We start from the raw sequence: 21,455 nt of genomic DNA, 5'->3' as shown, positions 1-21,455 counted from the left end.
CCCAGGTGTCACGCTTTTCTAATTAGCACAAAAGCAATGTATGAGCTAATGGTGGCCTTGAAAATTCACACAGGGTTCTCCGAGCCATTGCCTGTCCTTTGAAGGCTGAGACCATAAATATTCTCTGTCTGGCCTTGGGCCTTGGAGCCAAACAAACATTGACCTCAGCTATTTTTCCATTCCATTTGAAACAGATTGTGAAGACAGTGGTTCAGTGATACATTCAAAAGAAGAGTAATTCCCATTTTCTGAGGACCCAGTAGTAAGCGGAGGTGGCAGGGGAGTATTCACATTTCAGGGAGTAGTATGGCATAATGGAAAAAAGCCTGGACCTTGCTCTGCCATTTACTTGCTGAGCAACTTGGGGTGAATGTTTAACTTCTCTGGGCTTCAGTGAGGATTCGCTAAGATAACAGATGTGAAGAGCTAGGCACAGTGCTGCGTGGCACACAGGAGGCATTCAGTTCCTATGCCTTTTTCTGTTACCACCCTGACTGCAAAGTTAATTCACACTATTCACATGCTTGGCTTTGAAACTTCACTCAGTAAAGTATAAGGATGGGTATACTAGATAGAATGTTGCAGCAAGAGTCAGGAGAAAGGTCCCAGTGCCAGACATATCTCTTATCACAGTAGCTTGGGTAAGTTACTTCCCTCTCCCGACCTCGTCAATAAAACAGAACACCCCTAGCTCTAATGCTGAAAGAAAAAAGCAGAAGAAATCACTTTTCTTGGGCGTCTGCCATGAGATATGCACCGTGTTAGGTCCTTTTACATACCTTATATCCTCTAAATCAGCATTGTCCAATAGAACTTTCTATGGTGATGGAAATGTTCTGTATTTGCACTGTCTAATACTGTAGCCACTAACCGTAAGTAGCTGTCGAGCCCCTGGAATGAGACTAGTACAACTGAAGGTCTAAATGTTTAAATTTTACTGCATTTAAATTTAAATAGTCATACATGACTAATGGCCACAGTATTGGACAGTGCAGCTCTAAGATTATGAAATAGAAATGTTTGTTCCTATTTAATATGTGACACTGAGGCTTAGAAAAGTTAAATAACTTGTAAAAAGTCACTTAACAAGAAAATAACCAAACCAGATTCAAAGCCAAAAAGTAGAAGGCTTAGTAAAATAGTATGGGCAGATATGCCAGGAATTATCTGGGCTCCACTATTTACAAGTTATATGACCAAAGAAAAATAATTACACACCGTAGAATTCACTTTCCTCATCTATAAAATGATAATATCACCCAATTTGCAGGCCTATTGTTGAGATTAATGGGTGTACAGAGTACGTGGCCCGTAACAGGTTTTGAACAACTGTTTCCTCACCACCCTGATTCCTTCAAAACACACAGAAGAGATTTAGACATATGGCCAGGCGTGGTGGCTCATGCCTGTAATCCCAGCACTTTGGGAGGCCGAGGTGGGTGGACCACCTGAGGTTAGGAGTTTGAGACCAGCCTGGCCAACATGGTGAAACCCCATCTCTACCAAAAATACAAAAACTAACTGGGCATGGTAGTGCATGCCTGTAATCCTAGCTACTTGGAAGGCTGAGGCAGGAGAATCACTTGAACCCGGGGGACGGGGGTGGAGGTTGCACTGAGCTGAGATCATGCCACTTCACTCCAGCCTGGGCAACAGTTCGAAACTCTGTTTAAAAAAAAAAAAAAGAAGATTTAGACATAAACAAATAAGGAAAGTGCAGAGTAAAAAGAACATTATTTGAGGAATAAAGAGCAAGAAAGGAAACACTCAGAAGCCTTTATGTGATATCTTATTATAGAAGGGAGGTGAAGAAGAGTATGAGTATGAAATATCGAAATATTTCCACTTACTTGGTTTGCTTTCCTGCCCTCTTGTTGACAAGCCAGTAAACATTCGCCAAAGCAGGGAACAAGATATTTCTAATGTATTTTGAGGCTTGGAAAGACAAGTCATTATGGTTAAACAACAGAGTACTATTAGGGGTTTGGGCTAGAGGCAGGTAAAGTTCAAATCCTGGTTCCCATACTTGTTGTGTGCACTAAGAAAATAATTTGACATCTCTATACATTAGTTTTTAATCTGTAAAATACGACTGATAATATGGAGGGTGTCTGAAAACATATATTGTATATCATTTATTATTTTGCTTTACATTCTGTAGCACCCTCTAGTGGTGTGTACAAAAATATGCATTGCATTTCTACTCTCCAAAGCAGTGGTTCTCAAACTTCAGTGTGTGCTGGAATCACTGGGATAGTTTGTTAATAACACAGATTATCAAACCCCACCCTGAGAACTTCTGATTCATTATGTTTGGGGTCGGACCTGATAATGTGAATTTCTGACAACTTTTCAGGTTATACTGATGTTTCTGGTACATCCAGAAAACATACCTTGGGAACCACTGCTCTAAAAAAATCCTCCCTGTGTGTGTATACAAGTATATATGATAGATAACTGAAAGGGATATGATTTTTGTTATTTGACTTTGATCTAGTAGTGCTCATCTAATAAGGACTTGGTGATGAATTTTTTAAAAATCGACGTGAAGGATATAACATAGCATCTAAAATACAGAAAGCATACAAAAAACTGAGGGTCACAAAACATAAATCATTTGCCCAGCGTACTGAGGTGATGGAATGTGGTCTACAATTAGGTCTCTTACTCCAAAGACACAATAAAGTTTACCAAAAACACTACAGAAAATAGGGTGTAAACACACATATCTGATACAAATTTCAAGAGAAAAGGAAAATCAGTTTTCAATACCAGGGTCCAAGTTTTACTGATGAGTTCTTACCTATCTTTACTGACTGAACAGCTATCTGTATTTTCAGTTTGGGTGAATTGTGAGCATTTGAAAAGGTGAGGAAAAAGGGTTAGCATATTCAACATCAGTGCTTGGGTCATTCATTAACTCTGATTAAACAAGGCAAGGACAAAAGAAGAGAGTGCTGGAGAGGGACCTTTTTTTTTTTCCAAGGAGAAAAGGAAAGAAAGAAGCAAAATTATTTGGACCTTGGATCATAGTCCCCTGCCTACTTGTGTTATTTACAGAAGTTGATTTTATTTTTCCCTAGGAATGAACGACAGCCATGATCCTCATAGATTGTAGTGTTCAGCAAATCAGAAGGGGAGTGGGGAGAACAAAACCCCATAATCCCAGGGACCAAACAGCCAATCCTTTGCTGGGATTTGGCGGCATCTAGTGGGAGACTCGAGAGGTATAACCCTAACCCACAGAACTTTCTGGAAAATTAACAGTGCGCATTTGCCTGAAGAAGGGCAGTGTGCGTGCTTGGAAATCAGGACGCAAAGGTAAGAGCGCCTCAATCCCCACAAAAATTCGGAGTCCCTAATGAAGGGGAATGCTGTCGTATAGACATTCCCATAGGAAAATTGTATTTGTGCCAAGAAAACTGCATGCAGCCTTGGAGGGAGGGGGGGAGGTTTGGAGGAGGGGAGGAAGGAGGATACTAGAGAACTTGAAAGAAGCCTCTCTTTGCAGTTGCTAATGTGGCGATGGAAGGGTTTGGCTCTTAAACCACTGGAGGGCTGTGGTTTACAGTGGGATTCTGGCAGAAAGGAAAACGTAGGGAGTGTATTTTTTTAAGTCTTTAATTAAATCAGTAGAGAAAGCCAAAATATTTCTGACAAAGCCCCTTTTATCTCTGTTATTGTCGCCTTGCCTTAATTATTTTCCTTTTCATTAGAACATTTTCAAACAATACAGAAATAGATAACAACCTGCGCGCCGTAGCTAACCCCTCCCCTCACCGCCCCCCAACACCAGCAGACACGCGCGCCCGCGCGCCCGAGTGCCGGTGCGCGCTGTGGCTCTCACCAGCCCGACGCCCGGGGCGCACGCCTGCGCACACACATTACCTCCCGCGCCACGAGGGCCGGTGCGCGCTCCCAGAGCAACCCCAGGGCCCCACGCGAGCCTTCCCGCGCACTGACACACTGGCCTTAATGCCTTGCGCCCGCGGCACTCGGGACCCTCACTCGCAAACACAGCAGAACCCCCATTGCGTCTTTTTTTTTCATGTTCGGAGAGTTGCGCCACAGGTCTGGGGGCGTGGCCCCAGATATGACCTCTCGCTTCCCCACTCGCGGGAACCTTAGCTCATTTCCGCCTATCCTATTTCCGCAGGCCACGTAGACACTTCCTCTCCCAGTGAAGGAGGGGGGAAACACAAACCCATAATGCCTCCCTGCAGAAAAAAAAAAGAAAAGAAAAATTAAAAAAAAAAAACCTTCTGGTCAGAGGAACTCTGGGTCGTGAAATAGGCCACGTGAACATTCTGCCCTATAGACTTATGACCCAACGGCTGTCACGCTTTTGGAGGGCGGGCTAAAAACCTAAGAGGGCGAACGTCATTGGCCGGAACTCGCACTAACGGAGGAAGGTGATTGGTTTGCTGTAGGCCTTAACAGTGAAGAAGCAGGTTGCTAGCACCCGCCTTTACTGCGGCTAAGTGTCATTGCTGACGTGGGGGTGGTTATCCAATCATTTGGTTATGGAACATTCTAAAACTTAGACAAGACGATTGTGATTGGCTGAAGAGCATACGCCCTCCTCCAGGGTGACGTGTCTGCCTATGGATATCAGTTGCCAGAGAAACCTGGCTTTACTATGGCGGTTGGAGGAACGGCAGTGATCACACGTCGGCTGCTGGGAAGATCTGGATTCTCGTTTCAGGTTTCGGGGTGGGGGTGGGGAGAAAGGGTCGATGATTTCCTCTTTTCGTCGGGTAGAGACGGGATTAGCTAGTGGCTTCACAATCGGTCAGAGCTGGATTCAAATTCCTGCTTGCCAACGCCCAGCTTGGGCAAGGCTCCTGTTCTTTCTGTGTCTCGGTTTCCATGTTTGTAAAATGGTGATAATAATAGTATCTACCTCAGCGACGTTTACTGTATAATAGTGCGTATAGAGCATGTAATATGAAGCCTGGCTCCTGAAGATATTATGTATTGTTATGGAGATAAATAATCTGCGTAATAGAATGAGAAAAATTATAAATTATGCAGATTCGCTAATTGTAGTGCCCTTTCTACCATCAACTTCTTTCGTAGAATAAAAGATAAAAGAGATATATCGATTTTTAACAATGAAATAATTTGCTATTTGAGAATTGCCTGAAAATAGCATAGATTGTAATTTTTCCATATTGAAAAGTTAAATAAAAGGTGTGGGGGGTGCGAGAAAGAAAGAGATGGAGAACGAGAGCGAGCTGGAGATGAACCACATGCGATGAGTAGGCCTTGTTTGGATCCTGAATCGAACATACCAACTGTAAAAATACGTTTAAGACGCATCGGGAAAATTGGAACACGGATTCGATATTTGATGTTTTTTAAGGAATTGATGTCAGTTTTTTTAGGCGTCACAGTAGTATTGTGGTTATGTTTTCAAATTGTCCTTTTTTTGTAGAGACATATGCAAAAATATTTACGGATTAAATAATGTAATGTCTGAGGTTGACTTCTAAATACATTAATGACTAGGTTTTGCTTCAAAATAATCTCAGCGGTGGGGGGAAATGGGGAGGGGTATAGATGAAAAAAAATTAGCCCTAAATTAATAATAATTTAAGCTGATTGATACGCAGTGAGTTCCTTATATTTATCTGCTTTCCTTGGTATACGTTTAAATTTTTCTGGAATAAAATACAAAAGCCAGATATTCCGGTGAGCTTGAAAAAGTCGGGGGTGCGGGGGAGCAGTGGGTGGGGTTATAGATGAAACAAGATGGCCTTCAGTTGGTAATTGTTGAAAGCTGGATGATGGATTCATGTAGGTTTATAATACTATTTCTTTTATCCATTTGAAATTATCTTTAAGGAAAAGTTTTTTTTAAATTTGTCAGAAATTATATAAATGTACAATAAATTAAATTTGAAAATGTAGCCACAAGAAAGGAAAAAGAAACACTTGTACATTATTTATCAGCTTTGGTGTCCTTTGTGTGTGATGAAATTGCATTGGCTGATGAAGAAGAAAGCCATATCTCATATCTTTTTATTTTATGTCCTTTCCTGTCCTTTTGTTTGACCTTCTAGGTCACCATCCGAAAAGCTAAGTTTGCTGTATAGTAAGGATCAGGAGATCTGATCCTGATTGCAGAACCTTCCCTGATTACAGAATCTTGGGTAAGTGCCTCCCTTCTGGCCTCAGTTCTCAAACAAGATAATACCACATAACCTTCTTAACCGTCCAGGAATATTTTGAAAATTAATAAGTTCCTGTCTGGGAAAGTAGTCTAAATTCTGAGAAGGGAAGCGATGGAGCTAAGTCCATTGGTAGTTCCAGTATAGAAACTGCATAAGCAACAGAGGCCTGTGTAATTTTACATTCCTTGATAAAAGATATTACAGTCAATCCCCTGTAGTAGTTCCACAGATCCATATATTATATTTTTCTTCGGAGCATCCTATATGCAGCATAGTTTAGTGGTTAAGAGCAAATACTTCCTGAATTTAAATCCTGGCTCTGCCACTTAACTGTGTGATCTTGGGCAAGATACTTACTCACTTTATACCTAAGTTCCTCATATATGAAACAGAGATGATAATAATAGTTCCTACTTCATAGGATTGTTGAGAGGATTACATGTAAAATACCAGGACAGTGCATGGCACATCTAAGTATTTGTTCTAATAATAACTATGGTTCTGTTAGTCCTGATATCTCCTGTTTTGTCTGCATACTTATACATGCTTCTAAAAGCCGTGAATATCTCTTTTTGGAATTATAAAAAAAACATTAATGCTGTTGGTTTCTCTCCTCATTTTCCAGAAGCAGCAGTTACCACTAGAACTGAGTTCCGAAATTATGACTTCTGGCTTAACAATATAGAAAGGTTTTAAGTATATTGATCATATATATTTATGAGGGAATTTCCAGGAGCTATAATTTTAGCTAGCATTTCAAACCAAATTTATAAATAAGCAAATCTTTTCACTGAATATCCAGTCTGCTAACAGCTTTTATATCATTCCTCCTTTGTCTCAAACTTAAAAAAAATCTACTAAATATAAAGGAAATATTTCAAGATCCAGAAGAGAAAATTGATATGAATGTAACTGATACGGTATATGTACATTTAAAGGTTTATTCCAACAAAATGTTATTCACACTCTTTTCTGATACATGCATACACAAAAGATACTACCTTTTGCAGTCTGATTTCCACATGTCCCATTGCTTGCATGTGGAGACGAAGTAAGGTTTGAAGGTTTTTCAGTCTTTTCACAGCTACATATGGAATCAGTGTAATTTCCTTGTTTCTCTCTCTTCTGAAAGTAGGTTTCAGAGAAGGGTACTGCCCGGGTGGAATAGATGCATTAGATAGATAGGCACAGAATACCTTTAGAAGAGATCATTTAGAGAATGATTAACAGTGAAAGGTAGGGGGTGGACTGTCGAGCTAACGGACTCAGAGAAAGCAAGGTCAGGGTGATGTGAAATAGAGAAAAACAGCCTCACAGAGGAAGAGGACCTTGACCTAGGCCTCAGAGGATGGGTAAAACCTAGGATGGAATGAGCCCAGGCTGAATGGTATGTCTACAAAGTATACAATATGCAGTGATGATTAACTGAAAAATTGGGCTGGCCATATGTGAGATCCATGGATAAGAGTAGATCAGAAAGTCAGTGTGAGTTTTAAATATATATTTTTATTATAAAATGTTAATCACATAATATGTGAAGTCACTATTGATAACCTTTTCTATTGGTCCCAGTGTTTTGCTATTTAAAATAATATGGCATTAAATATCCCTGGTGTAGCTGTTTTCAAGTGTTATTCAAGAGCAACATTTATACCTTTAAACTGTGATAATTAAATTAATACTGGTGAGAACTATCAGATATACCACTGTGACAGAATGGATGGCCTATAGACAGTGATACCTTTAAAAGTTAAATAATCGCTGGGGGCTGTGGCTCATGCCTGTAATCCCAGCACTTTGGGAGGCCAAGGCGGGTGGATCACAAGGTCAGGAGTTCAAGACTAGCCTGGCCAAGATGGTGAAACCCTGTCTCTGCTAAAAATACAAAAATTAGCCAGACATGGTGGTGGGCGCCTGTAATCCCAGCTACTTAGGAGGCTGAGACAGAGAATTGCTTGACACCTGGAGGTGGAGGTTGCAATGAGCCAAGATCGAGCCACTGCACTCCAGCCTGGGTGACAGAGCAAGACTCAGTCTCAAAAAAAGCCAAAAAAAAAAGGGGGGGGGGGCAAAAATCACTGGGAAGAAAGTACCTTAAAAGACCCATATACCTCTGAGAATATAGAATGTTCATACTAAGGGGGAAAGGTTAAACTCTTTAGTGAAGAATATTAGAAAAAGTTATACATTTGAGGAAAACTATAAAAGTATCAATAATGGGCAGCAAATCACTTCTACAATATTTTTGGAGCATTTTTCCTAAGCATGACAAAGAAGCCCAAGGTCACAAGAGAAAAACTGATAGATTTGTCTGTGATAGTGAGAGATACATGCACGTATACATGCAACAGTCTTATGATAAGGTACCATTCATTAGACAAGAGAAAGTGATGGTTTGGAAAAAGAATTTCCAACATAAAATAATACTTACTTAATAGAAAACAATAGCAAACAACCTAGTAGAAGAGAGAACAAAAATATTCATGTAAGATGTGACCAGTGAACGTATGAAAAGATGACATCACACAAATTCAAATGAAATCATCTTACTACATGTTAGATTGGCCCAAGAAAACCCCCTCTCCTTTTTTTTTTCAAAAAGATGTTTGTCCAGTGTTCCTGAAGCCATGAAAAAAAATGCATTTTTTACATTTTTGTTGGGAGTACAAATTAGAACAGTTCTTTGTGAGGTGAATTTGGCTCTATTTCACCAGTTATAAATAAGCAAATCCTTTCACTAAATAGTTCCTGTTGGAATGTATCCTTCAGAGGTACTTAACTAATGCTCTAGTCTTTTTATATACTGATGTGCATTGCAGTATTTTTAAAATAATGAAATATTGGGAACAACATAAATGTTCAGACACTGGTTAAGTTATAGTACATAACAGATTATAGAATTTATCACGAATATTAAAAAGAGGTAGGTATGTACTGACATGGAAAGATGCCCATGATAAGCGAGCAAACCAAGGTGCAGAGCAGTATGCATCTTCCCTTTGTCAAAACAAATTAAGTAAATACATGATATATGTTCACATGCCTATGTGTATAATATACACATTGAGTCTTTAAAGTTACATTTTGTGTGAATGTGTACATGAAAAGATTTGAAGGCATACATGTTCATTCAGAGGATAGTCCTGGGATTGGGGTTGGAGAAGGGGAGGTGATAAGGGAAGAATGCATATCTATATAATTTGTTATCTGTAGGTATATAAAGGAAATATTAATGGCACCACAAGATCTAATTAATTGAGGTGAACGAAGATTGTTAGTTCATAACTTACAAACTACTAGATGCATTAAGGAGTTAAAATATAAAAGAAATCTATCAAAATATTTGTTCTTTTTTTTTTTTGAGACGGAGTCTCACTCTGTCACTGGAGCGCAGTGGCGCAATCTCAGCTCACTGCAACCTCTGCCTCACGGGTTCAAATGATTCTCCTGTCTCAGCCTCTCGAGTAGCTGGGACTACAGGCCTGCGGCCACACCTGGCTAATTTTTGTGTTTTTAGTAGACACAGGGTTTCACTGTGTTGGCCAGGCTGGTCTCAAACTCCTGACCTCGTGATCTGCCCACCTCAGCCTCTCAAAGTGCTGGGATTATAGGTGTGAACCACCGCATCTGGCCTTGTTCTTAATTTTTAAACTTAAAAATGAAAAAATTGTTTTAAAATGAAGAGCTCCAGTGTTGGCCAGAGCGTGAGGCATAGTAAACAGTTTTACACACTGTGGAATTTAAAATTGGCACGACTTGTGCAGGGTGAGTAATTTAACAATGTATTAAGAGTGTTCTATCTCTATTCACTAAGTCTGCTTCTGAGAGTCTTAAAAGAGTAATAGGAAGTGAGGGCAAAAAATGTTCACATAAAATGTTTTCATTGATTATTAAATAATACATTGGTGGGAGGAGTGCACTGGATATTTCTAGGGAAGGAGTGGCTAAGTAAATTAAGGTATGCTCATTTGACTAAAATCTATTATATGACTCAAAATGGATGCATATTATAACCTTAACATGGGAAGATGACTGGTTATCATAGTAAATTTTTTAAAAAGGAAAGATCTAAGATTTGATAGGCATTATGAGCTCACCTCTGTTTAAATGTATTATTTATACAGAGAGTAAACTGTTAAAGATAGAAAACTAAGACAAATATAAGTACAAATGTGTGTTCTCAATTTATGGCTTATCCTAGAGCTTACCTGTAGGGAACAGGTGGGGAAATAGTTGGTGACTGTTGTCCCTAATTTGTGCCCCCATTTTCTCCATGTGTTGAGTCATTGCCCCCCTCTACCCCTATTCACAGTTGTATACCCACCAGGGACCAGTGTAACTTCCAGAATGGTTTTTTTGTCCAGCGTTGCTCTACTCAATGTGTTTTTTTTTTTTTTTTTTTTTTTTTAAATTTTTTATTGGATTTTAGGTTTTGGGGTACTACTCAATGTGTTTTACACAGCTTGGTTTGCACTAGGTCATGTTGCTTTCTTTAGGTGATAGTTTTACTACCATCACTTTGTTTTATGGAACCTCTGCACTTTGAGCCACAAGATGGGCTTTCTGGATTTACTCATGCAGGTTGAGTATCCGTAATCTGAAATGCTCCAAAATCTGAAACTTTCTCAGTGCCAAGATGCCACTAGTAGATGATTCCACATCTGACCTCATGTGATAGGCGAAAAAAAGTTTAAAATACTGTATAAAATTACCTTCAGACTATGTATATAAGGTGTATATGAAACATAAATGAATTTTGTGTTTAGACTGGGGTCCCATCCCCAAGATATTCTCATGCATATGCAAATATTCCAATATCTGAAACACTTCTCATCCCAAGCATTTTGGATAAGGAATACGCAACCTGTATTAACATTTCTCTGAAGTCTTCAGATACTGTATCTTTTCTGTCCTTGTCACAAAGCAGTTCTTTGAGAAACATTATTTTAGAAGCACGACAGCTTACAATTTAATGCCGTGATACACTGGCCACTGTCACCCCTGTCTTTGATACTTCACAGGATGTGTCTCTGTATCCCTCTTAGCCAGAAGGTTTCTGATTCCCACAAGGTTAGTCTCCATATTTGCAAATTTTGATGCTTTCTAAAGACTGACTTTACTCTTGAATTTCTGCTCAGAGCTTTGTGCTCTTTCAGTTAGAGGATATTGTTTGCTTAGTGAAAGTACTCACATCTAGGCCTCTCTTCCAATAACTGGCTTTCCTGATTCAGGGATCTAGTCTTCAAGCATTTATTTATTTATTTATTCATGAGACAGGGTCTCACTGTCGCCCAGGCTTCAAGCTTTTATTCATTCATTCATTCATTCATTCATTCAGGGATCTAGTCTTCAAGCATTCATTCATTCATTTATTTATGAATGAGACAGAGTCTCACTGTCGCCCCGGCTAGAGTGCAATGGAGTGATCTTCCAGCTCACTGCAACCTCCACCTCCCAGGTTCAGGCTCTTCTCCTGCCTCAGCCTCCTAAGTCACTGGGATTATAGGTGTGCACTACCACGCCTGGCTAAGTTTTGCATTTTTAGTAGAGACAGGTTTTTACCATGTTGGCCAGGCTAGTCATCAACTCCTAACCTCATGTGATCCACCCGCCTTGGCCTCCCAAAGTGCCGGGATTACAGGTGTCAGCCACCGTGCCCAGCCTGCTTTTTTGCCCACGAGTGCTACTAACAAACATTTCTTTGATTTCCTTCTCAGAGCCTCCCTGACACCTGCCTGCACAGTGTTAATGGCTGCAGAATGGCTAATGGGCTTTTTTTGTGGGTGAAAATTGTAGTTACTAGAGAAACCTGGTTTAAGGCTAGTCTACCATCATCCCTTTCTCAGAGGTTACACTGATTTTAACAGGCTGGTATTTTATCTCTAGATATTTCCATGCACATTTATAGACACCTGTTTAAAACACACTCTCATTTGAGTGTGTTAGGAAACTCTTCCCAAAACCTATCCTCTTTTTTTTTTTTTGGAGACAGAGTCTCACTCTGTTGCCCAGGCTGTAGTGCAGTGGTACAATCTCAGCTCAGTGCAACCTCTGCCTCCTGGGTTCAAGTGATTCTCCTGCCTCAGCCTCCCAAATACCTGGGACTACAGGCATGCACCACCATGCCCAGCTAATTTTTTATTTATGTATTTTTAGTGGAGACGGGGTTTCACCATGTTAGCCAGGCTGGTCTTGAACTCCTAACCTCGTGATCCACCCTCCTCAGCCTCCCAAGATCACAGGCATGAGCCACCCTGCCTGGCTTTATCTGTCTCTTTAGGATTCTATTGAATTTGGGATCCTTTAGTGTTACGCCACCTGCCTATTTACCTAATACATATTGAACATCTTTCCATGTCAGTACATGGATCTCTGCTTAATTCATTTGAATGTTCTGTAGTGTTCATACATAATTTATGTTATTTTCCTATTGAAGAATAGGTAGGTGTTTTCCATTTCTTCAGTATTGCAAACAGCACTACATTGAACATCTTTGTATCCATGTGCAAATATTCCTGCAAGGTACTGTGCTAGCTGTTCAGCCACATCCCCTTTATGAAATTCTCATAGGAGCCTGTGAAGGCTATAGGTAACTCGCCACATTTTACAAATGACAAAAAGAGGCTAACAGAGCCTACATGTCTTGCCTGAGGTCTCAACACATAAATGATAGGGCTTAATTGAAGTAAAGGTCTGTCTGACAGCAGAACTCAAGTATTTTCTCTGATTTACAATTGTGGTATATGATTCATTTAATTGTTCAAATGTAAACATATAAACCACATATTTATAAATTACTCATTTTTTTCTTAGATGATTTCACAAAAGTTCATCTTCATTGCAGATACCTGCTTTTCTTTCTAGGTTGTATCTCCCACTTCACCCTTCTAGACCATCCCAGAAGATTTATAAGATTTCATCTGGGAAATCACTAGGAGTTCTTGGAAGGGAAAGAAGGAAGATTGTGTAAGTCAAAGGAATTGTTTCCTCTGTCACACCCTAAGAATAATGGAAGTCTATTTTTTGCATCCTTATCTTACTAGCACTCCCTGCTGCACTTTGCACTGTAGATTATACCTTTTTCTTCTTGGAATTCTTACCTTCTTTGGCATCCAAAATAACATTCTTCTAATTCTCCTATGGCTACTCTTAACATTTTTGTTCTGTTTGTGGTCTCTCTCTCTGCCCATCCCTTAAATGCGTTTAGTCCTTAGGTTTTCCAGAATTCCGTACTTGAAATTCTTTTTCCCTGATTTTCTTGGCCCTCGTAGTGTCCACTACCAGCTATATGATGTTTACTCTCAGATCTCCATTTCTGGCTTTTACTTCTCACACAAGCTTTAATTTCTTTGTGGGGAGTACCCAGTTAGCTGGACTAAACTGAGCTTTAAAATTTTATGTTTAACTGTACACCTCACACGCAATATCCATTTCCTCCTCCTGTAAATGGAGTAGTATTATAATTTGGTGATAATATTAATGACCTAATCACCTATACCTGGGAGTCATCACTGACTCCTCCCTCACCAATCTTTTTTTTTAACCTTCAACAATCACTGATGGTCATGTACCATTTCTTCTGTCTGCTCCCAAACTATTTTGTGCCTATAACTATCATTATACTAACCTTACTGTTTTATAATTGTCACTTTAGATATTTGGATCTCTAGCACCTACCATAGTACTTGTCCCAAAGCAGATATGCAGTAATGTATAATGACAAACTGAATAAATTAATGAATGGATGAATTACCTATGTTCTGTCATTTTATTTCTGATTCCAAACTAAGCCCTAAATTTAGTGCTTTTATTAAATTCATTGATTACCCAGGCTTGAAAATGCAGATTTCTCCCTCCTTTGGTTACTCTGTTCTTCGTGGTTGCTTGCTGTATTCATCAGTTTCTCTTGACTCTGCCATCATCCTAGTTCAGGCCTTTCTGGACTTATACAAGAACCTTTACTGTTACTCATTTTGCCCCTAGGCAACTAAATATAAACTTCCCTATTCCACATTGTCATTTCTCCTGTTCAAAAGTCTTAAATTTCAGCTCCACTGCCTTTTATACTTTCTTTTTCACTTAATTTCTTCTTTCTTTAAAATTGCTTTCCTATCTTTTGAGTGGCATCAAGAAAGTAATTTATGAGTAAATATGATGAGTATTTGGGTGAGATGAGAGTAGTGGCTGGTAGTGAGGAACAGAGAGAAGAGAAGGAAAGGAGGTTAAAAAAAATCACTTACGAAGGGTCCTAAAATAGGATTTGAAATCCAGATTTTAAGAGAGTTAGAATGTGTTATGCTCTGATGGGCCTTTACGAAGCATAAAGGTTGCCATAGAAAACAACCAAGTAAAATATTTTATATATTACAGTGGTTGGAATAAAAACAGGGTTGAATGAGTTCCAGAAAGCAGGGTTCTCAACCTCGTGGACAACAATCTGCAGAAGAAGACAACTTTAAAAAACCAACTAGAAGCAACATGCAGAGAAGTAAGATGAGAGGGGCCTCCTCAGGAAAGAAGACAGCTGGTCCCCAGCAGAAAAATCTGGAACCAGCTCTCCCAGGAAGATGGGGGGGTCGCTCTGCAGAGAACCCCCCTTCAGGATCCGTGAGGAAGACCAGAAAGAACAAACAGAAGACTCCTGGAAACGGAGACGGTGGCAGTACCAGTGAAGCACCTCAGCCCCCTCGGAAGAAAAGGGCCCGGGCTGACCCCACTGTTGAAAGCGAGGAGGCATTTAAGAATAGAATGGAAGTTAAAGTGAAGATTCCTGAAGAATTAAAACCATGGCTCGTTGAGGACTGGGACTTAGTTACCAGGCAGAAGCAGCTGTTCCAACTCCCTGCTAAGAAAAATGTAGATGCAATTCTGGAGGAGTATGCAAATTGCAAGAAATCGCAGGGAAATGTTGATAATAAGGAATATGCGGTTAATGAAGTTGTGGCAGGAATAAAAGAATATTTCAATGTGATGTTGGGCACTCAGCTGCTCTACAAATTTGAGAGGCCCCAGTATGCTGAAATCCTTTTGGCTCACCCTGATGCTCCAATGTCCCAGGTTTATGGAGCACCACACCTACTGAGATTATTTGTAAGAATTGGAGCAATGTTGGCCTATACACCCCTTGATGAGAAAAGCCTTGCATTATTGTTGGGCTATCTGCATGATTTCCTAAAATATCTGGCAAAGAATTCTGCATCTCTCTTTACTGCCAGTGATTACAAAGTGGCTTCTGCTGAGTACCACCGCAAAGCCCTGTGAGCGTCTACAGACAGCTCACCATTTTTGTCCTGTATCTGTAAACACTTTCTGTTTAGTCTTTTTCTTGTAAAGTTGATGTTCTTTAAAATCGTTAATGTATCACAGGGCTTATGTTTCAGTTTGTTTTCTGTTCTGTTTTAAACAGAAAATAAAAGGAGTGTAAGCTCCTTTTCTCGTTTCAAAGTTGCTACCAGTGTATGCAGTAATTAGAACAAAGAAGAAACATTCAGTAGAACATTTTATTGCCTAGTTGACAACATTGCTTGAATGCTGGTGGTTCCTATCCCTTTGACACTACACAATTTTCTAATATGTGTTAATGCTACGTGAAAAAACGCCCTGATTCCTAGTGCCAAAGGTTCAACTTAATGTATATACCTGAAAACCCATGCATTTGTGCTCTTTTTTTTTTTTATGGTGCTTGAAGTAAAACAGCCCATCCTCTGCAAGTCCATCTATGTTGTTCTTAGGCATTCTATCTTTGCTCAAATTGTTGAAGGATGGTGATTTGTTTCATGGTTTTTGTATTTGAGTCTAATGCACGTTCTAACATGATAGAGGCAATGCATTATTGTGTAGCCACGGTTTTCTGGAAAAGTTGATATTTTAGGAATTGTATTTCAGATCTTAAATAAAATTTGTTTCTAAATTTCAAAGCAAGTAATTTGCAGTGTGCCTTTCATGTTACTGAGGCTGGTATTTTGTGGTTATTGTAGAAATTTTAGAAAACAGAACAAATATAAATAAGAATCATATAATTCTCTTGGATCAGTCAGGGTCCCAGCAATAAATAAATGGGACTCCGAAATGGATGATTTGAGAGAAGTTAAGGATTTTTTTTTCCCTGAGTTGTCACCAGAGGGGTAAGGTTGTGATGTGGGCTGCCATAACAAAGTATTCCTTGGGCTGCCATAACAAAGCACAGACTGATTGGCTTAATATTTTCTCACAGTTCTGGATGTTGGAAGTCAGATCAAGGTTTTGCCAGTTGATTTTTTTGAGGCCTCTCTTTGGCTTCTACACGGCCATCCACCTTGTCATCACATGGCTTTTTTCCCTCTGTATCTGTGTCCTAATCTCTTAAAGAAAACTAGTCATCAGATTAGAACCCACCCCAATGACCTTATTTAATTTAGTTATCTCTGTAAAGACCCTGTTTCCAACTACAGTCACATTCTGAGGTATTGGGAATTAGGACTTCAACATGAATTTGGTGGGTGCACAATTCAGGCCATAACATAGTGTTACTACCCCTCTGCAAAGGAGGCTAAGAGGAATGGAAGCAGGGAGGGGGATAGCAGAGGGTGGGAAGGAAGGAGTTACTGGAATGGCATACAGCTGTGTAGAAGGGTCCACCTGACAGTAGCTGTAATCTTCAGGATGTGGTCAGCTCACAGCGACCCTGAAAAGAAAATGGAATGGGGGAACAAATATTTGACTTCACTCTCTTTCCTTCCATCACCTCCTGGGTATTTCCCTTTGACTAAACTGGAAGCCAGAGGGCAAGGAAGACCTTTTGTATAGTCTGTGTTGGTAAGTGTGGGGGACACAGAGCAGGAAGGAAAGTAAATGGTGGGAAGGGGGGCCGAGGGGAGTGATGGGGAGTGGTGAGTGGGAGGAGGACAAATGGGAGATACCTAGCACACACCTGAAGCAGTTAATACTTTACCATACATTCTTGGAATTATGTATATACATAAATATTTGTAATAAAGATCACACAACTAGGCCAGTCATGGTGGCTCACACCTGTAATCCTAGGCTGTCAGGCCTGAAATCACCAAGGTAGGTGAGTTGCCTGAGCTCAGGAGTTCAAAAACAGCCTAGGGAACATGGTTAAACCCCCATCTCTACTAAAAATACAAAAAATTAGCCGGGTGTGGTGGCATGCGCCTGTAATCCAGCTACTTGGAAGGCTCAGATAGGAGAATTGCTTGAACCCTCCAATTCATAGGAGGCAGAGGTTGCAGTGAGCTTAGATTGTGCCATTGCACTCCAGCCTGGGAGACAGAATGAGACTCTATCTCAAAAAAAAAAAAACCACACAACTTTTTTTTTTTTTTTTACAAATTGGGATTAGATTATATGTATGGTTTTCTAAGTATTTTTCTCCCCACATTGATATGCAAAGGAAGTTCAAGGATAATAAAACTTTTTAAATGACTTAATGAAAATAAAACATGAAAATGGGTAAATTCTGAGAAAATTAAGAAGTTGCCACATAGAAAAATTTGTTATGAAATGGTACTCTAAAAGTGTATTTTGGGCACCAAAATAGATCAGGGTAACAGAATGGAAATATCTGTGTGCATATGTATTTTATTAGACATGTTAGAGGGAATATTTGAATTAGTAGTGAAAGAACAGGATAGTCTAAATATTTGAGGGGAATGTTAGATTTTTTTGCATTACACTTTATTCCAAAGTACATTCCAAATGGATTAAAGATTTACATTTGATAAGTGAAACCATACATTGTTTGCTTAAAATGAAGGAGATTTTATCATCTTGGCTCAGATGAACTTTCTAAATATTAGATTATTGGCAAGATGCCTACAAGAAAAGATGGATAGATTTTAATACATAAATACCTTAAATGACTTTATTATAAAACAACACGAAGGGAATTATTAGGGATGCAACACAGAAGAATAGAATAGTCACAACACATAAAAACATATATAAGAGACAAATTGTTAATATCTTTAAAATTTAAATTTTTTTACAAGTTATAGGAGACAAGGGAAATAGGTCATAGATGCACATAGGCTAATTTTTAAAAGAATTGCAAGTAAACATAGGTTGATTTTCCTTAGACATAAATACTTAAAATAGTGAAATATCTTCTACCACTGTTGTCATCCCCCTTGCAATAGGTGCTAGTAAGTTATTGAACATGCTTTTAGCTGTCTAGTCAATATATTGTCAGAGTAGTAGAAAGCAGGCTAGGTTGTAGGCTGGCTGCATTGTGACCATCACACCATCGTGTGATGACTAGACCCATCAGGTGTCAGTTATTCTTCCCCAAATTCTGGACTGTTTCGGTTACAGTGTAGACAGAGAAGGGGAATGGCAAGGGAAAGGATCAGTGTAAAGAAGAAAGGAGGTTCAATAATTATATGCAGCCCATTGATTACTGAACCTAATAATCAGATCTAAAGCTGGTGCTTACACATAGAAGTTGCTCATTAAATGTGTATTCAATAAAGACTACTTCTTAGACTTTGTGTCTTAGTGAATACTTCATTTAAGTAGGCAAATCCCTGGTGTCAGATGGCTGAAATGATTCAAATTTTGCATAAGTGAAAGATGGGTGACCAGATGGGCAGGCTTGGTGCCTCTCATCTTCACTTCCTGTGTGGAATCTAGGGCCTAGCCACTAATTGAGTTCTTGACTCTTATCCCATTAAGAATCCCAGCACTTTGAGAGGCCAAGGCAGGTGGATCACCAGATCAGGAGATAGAGACCATCCTGACCAACATGGTGAAACCCCGTCTCTACTAGAAATACCAGAAAAAATCAGCTGGGCGTTGTGGTGCACGACTGTAATCCCAGCTACTAGGGAGGCTGAGGCAGGAGAACCACTTGAACCCATTAGGTGGAGGTTTCAGTGAGCCGAGATTGTGCCACTGCACTCCAGCCTGGCGGCAGAGTGAGACTCCATCTCAAAAAAAAAAAAAAATTGTAAAATAGCTCATGATACTCATGAAAACGTTCCGAAAGAAAATAAGGATTTGTTCATTAAACTTGAATAGAAGGCCTAACAAACAGATATGGATCTTAATTCATACCCTTGAGCATATAAGAAATATCACATTTTCAAAACACCTTTAAATAAACATCAGTATGACTCTCTAGACTCTGATATCCAACCCTAGGATGCTAGTGGGAAATCCACATTAGTTATTACTGGGGAATCCTCATCTCCATTAGTTGTACAGACATTCTATGGTCTTATCTAGCACCAAAGTCTGAGGAGTTCCCTGCTGTCATCAGCCCTCTGTCCATACTGGTTAGGGATGACATGCTCCTTTACTAAACTGGCATGGTGTCTGTAGATCCCTTGTCCCTGCTGTTTCCATCCAACCCTGTGAGTAGTGGAATGTTTGCCAAGACCAGATGACCGGGGTGACCTCTATTCTCTTGCTGCCCTAAAATGCCCTCCATTCCTATGTCAATCCAGGGACATCTGGCTTGGTTTCATCAATGAATATAATCCTTTTCAGAATATACTGGGCACAGTAGCTCATGCCTGTAATCGCAGCACTTTGGGAAGTCGCAGGAGGATTGCTTGAGGCTAGGGGTTCAAGACAAGCCTGAGCAACATAGCAAGACCAATTTCTTTTTCTTTATTCTTTTTTTCTTTTTTTTTTTTTTTGAGATGGAGTTTCGCTCTTGTTACCCAGGCTGGAGTGCAATGGCACCATCTCGGCTCACCGCAACCTCCGCCTCCTGGGTTCAGGCAATTCTCCTGCCTCAGCCTCCTGAGTAGTTGGGATTACAGGCACGCACCACCATGCCCAGCTGATTTTTTGTATTTTTAGTAGAGATGGGGTTTCACCATGTTGACCAGGATGGTCTCGATCTCTTGACCTCGTGATCCACCCACCTCGGCCTCCCAAAGTGCTGGGATTACAGGCGTGAGCCACCGCGCCTGGCCAAAAAAAAAAAAAAAAAATTAGCTGGTGTGTGCCTCTAGTCCCAGCTACTTGGGAGGCTGAGGTGGGAGGATCCCTTGAGCCCAGGAGTTTAAGGCTGCAGTGAGCCAAGATCCAACCTCAGTGACAGAGCAAGACCCTATCTAAAGAAAAAAAAAGAAAAGTCACTGGCTTCAAGCAGCTTATACTTCCAGCTCTGCCACAGATCTCCCTCTCTTGGATCACTGCTGGAAATGGGAGGAGACAAAAATATAAGAACACAACATGCATGTTAATATATATTTCTCTCTTTTTAGAAACAGTGGGGTCTCACTCTGTCACCCAGGCTAGAGTGCGATGGTACCACTATAGCTCACTGCAACTTCGAACTCCTGGAATCAAGGGATCCTCCTGCTTCAGCCTCTCAAGTAGCTGGAACTAAAGATGTATGCCACCAAGGCTGGCTAATTTTTTTGTTGTTTGTTCTTTTTGGAGATGGGGGTCTTGCTATATTGCCCAGGCTGGTCTGAAACTCCTGGCCTCAAGTGATCCACCTTAGCCTCCTACATAGCTGGCAATATCTCAAAAACTGATAATTTAATATTTTCCAGTTAAATGTATAGGTAGTTTGTTTTGGGTGATTTCTTCTTGTTGTTTCATTAAAAGAAATTTTAATCTTACTTTCCTAGGCCCAAAACTGGGCCTTCTAAATGATTTTAAAAAGGGGTGAGTTATAATGAGTAGAACCAAATTCACACATGGACTCTGTTGATTTAGCAGGTTTCTCTATTTTAATACTATAGAAATGATGTCACTTTATCTATCTAGACATTTAGATGCTTCCCTTCTAAAATTAAAGGACAATTTAAAGAGTATATTTACCTCCATGACATTCAGTGCCTAGCTAACATGGTGGATCGTTAACAAATAGCTATTATAACTGTTATTTATTATTGTTATCAATATCTTCATCATCAACATAAATAAGCCTGTTTTCCATTCAGGAGACGTATGTGGATTAGTATGGAAGCATGTTGTGAAATAGGTTGCATGACACTCATAAAACACCCAAAAAGGAAAGAAAGTAGTTAGTAAATACAAGGCTTGTCTTGCTTACAGCAAATTTTTGGCACAGAATAAAGGTTCAAAAATTGCAGTTATCTTTCCTTCTTCCCTTTCCAAAAAAAAGGGTAAATAATATGTTTCTAAGATTTGTAGTTCTCAGCCTGAGGTCCCCAGACTCTTAAGGGTCTTTGAAGATACTATTAAAAATTGAAGAGCTCTCTTCTCTTTTCATCTTGTCTCTCTCTCTCTCTTTCTCTCTCTCTCTCTTTCTTTCTCTTTCTTTCCTTCTTTCTTTCTTTCTTTCTTTCTTTCTTT

The 21,455-nt window shown here is 39.7% G+C and overlaps 1 protein-coding gene across 4 annotated transcripts; it reads left to right on the top strand.

Moving 5' to 3' along the window:
- Positions 1-3,265: 3,265 nt before the first annotated feature.
- Positions 3,266-16,097, top strand: MORF4L2 (mortality factor 4 like 2). Of its 4 annotated transcripts, none has more exons than XM_035289466.2 (4): positions 3,266-3,321; positions 6,066-6,155; positions 13,041-13,142; positions 14,547-16,097. In XM_035289466.2, exon 4 carries the CDS (start codon positions 14,571-14,573, stop codon positions 15,435-15,437), a length of 867 nt encoding a protein of 288 aa, XP_035145357.1. In that variant the 5' UTR covers positions 3,266-3,321; positions 6,066-6,155; positions 13,041-13,142; positions 14,547-14,570; the 3' UTR covers positions 15,438-16,097. The 4 variants fall into 4 exon arrangements, with proteins under 4 accessions (XP_035145357.1, XP_035145356.1, XP_035145354.1 ...); XM_035289463.2 differs by lacking the exon at positions 3,266-3,321 and adding an exon at positions 4,637-4,705; XM_035289465.2 differs by lacking the exon at positions 13,041-13,142.
- The last annotated feature ends 5,358 nt before the right edge of the window (positions 16,098-21,455 follow it).

Source organism: Callithrix jacchus, chromosome X (assembly GCF_049354715.1).
Source record: "Callithrix jacchus isolate 240 chromosome X, calJac240_pri, whole genome shotgun sequence".
NCBI lineage: Eukaryota > Metazoa > Chordata > Mammalia > Primates > Cebidae > Callithrix > Callithrix jacchus.
This window is presented reverse-complemented; position numbering and strand designations above follow the sequence as displayed.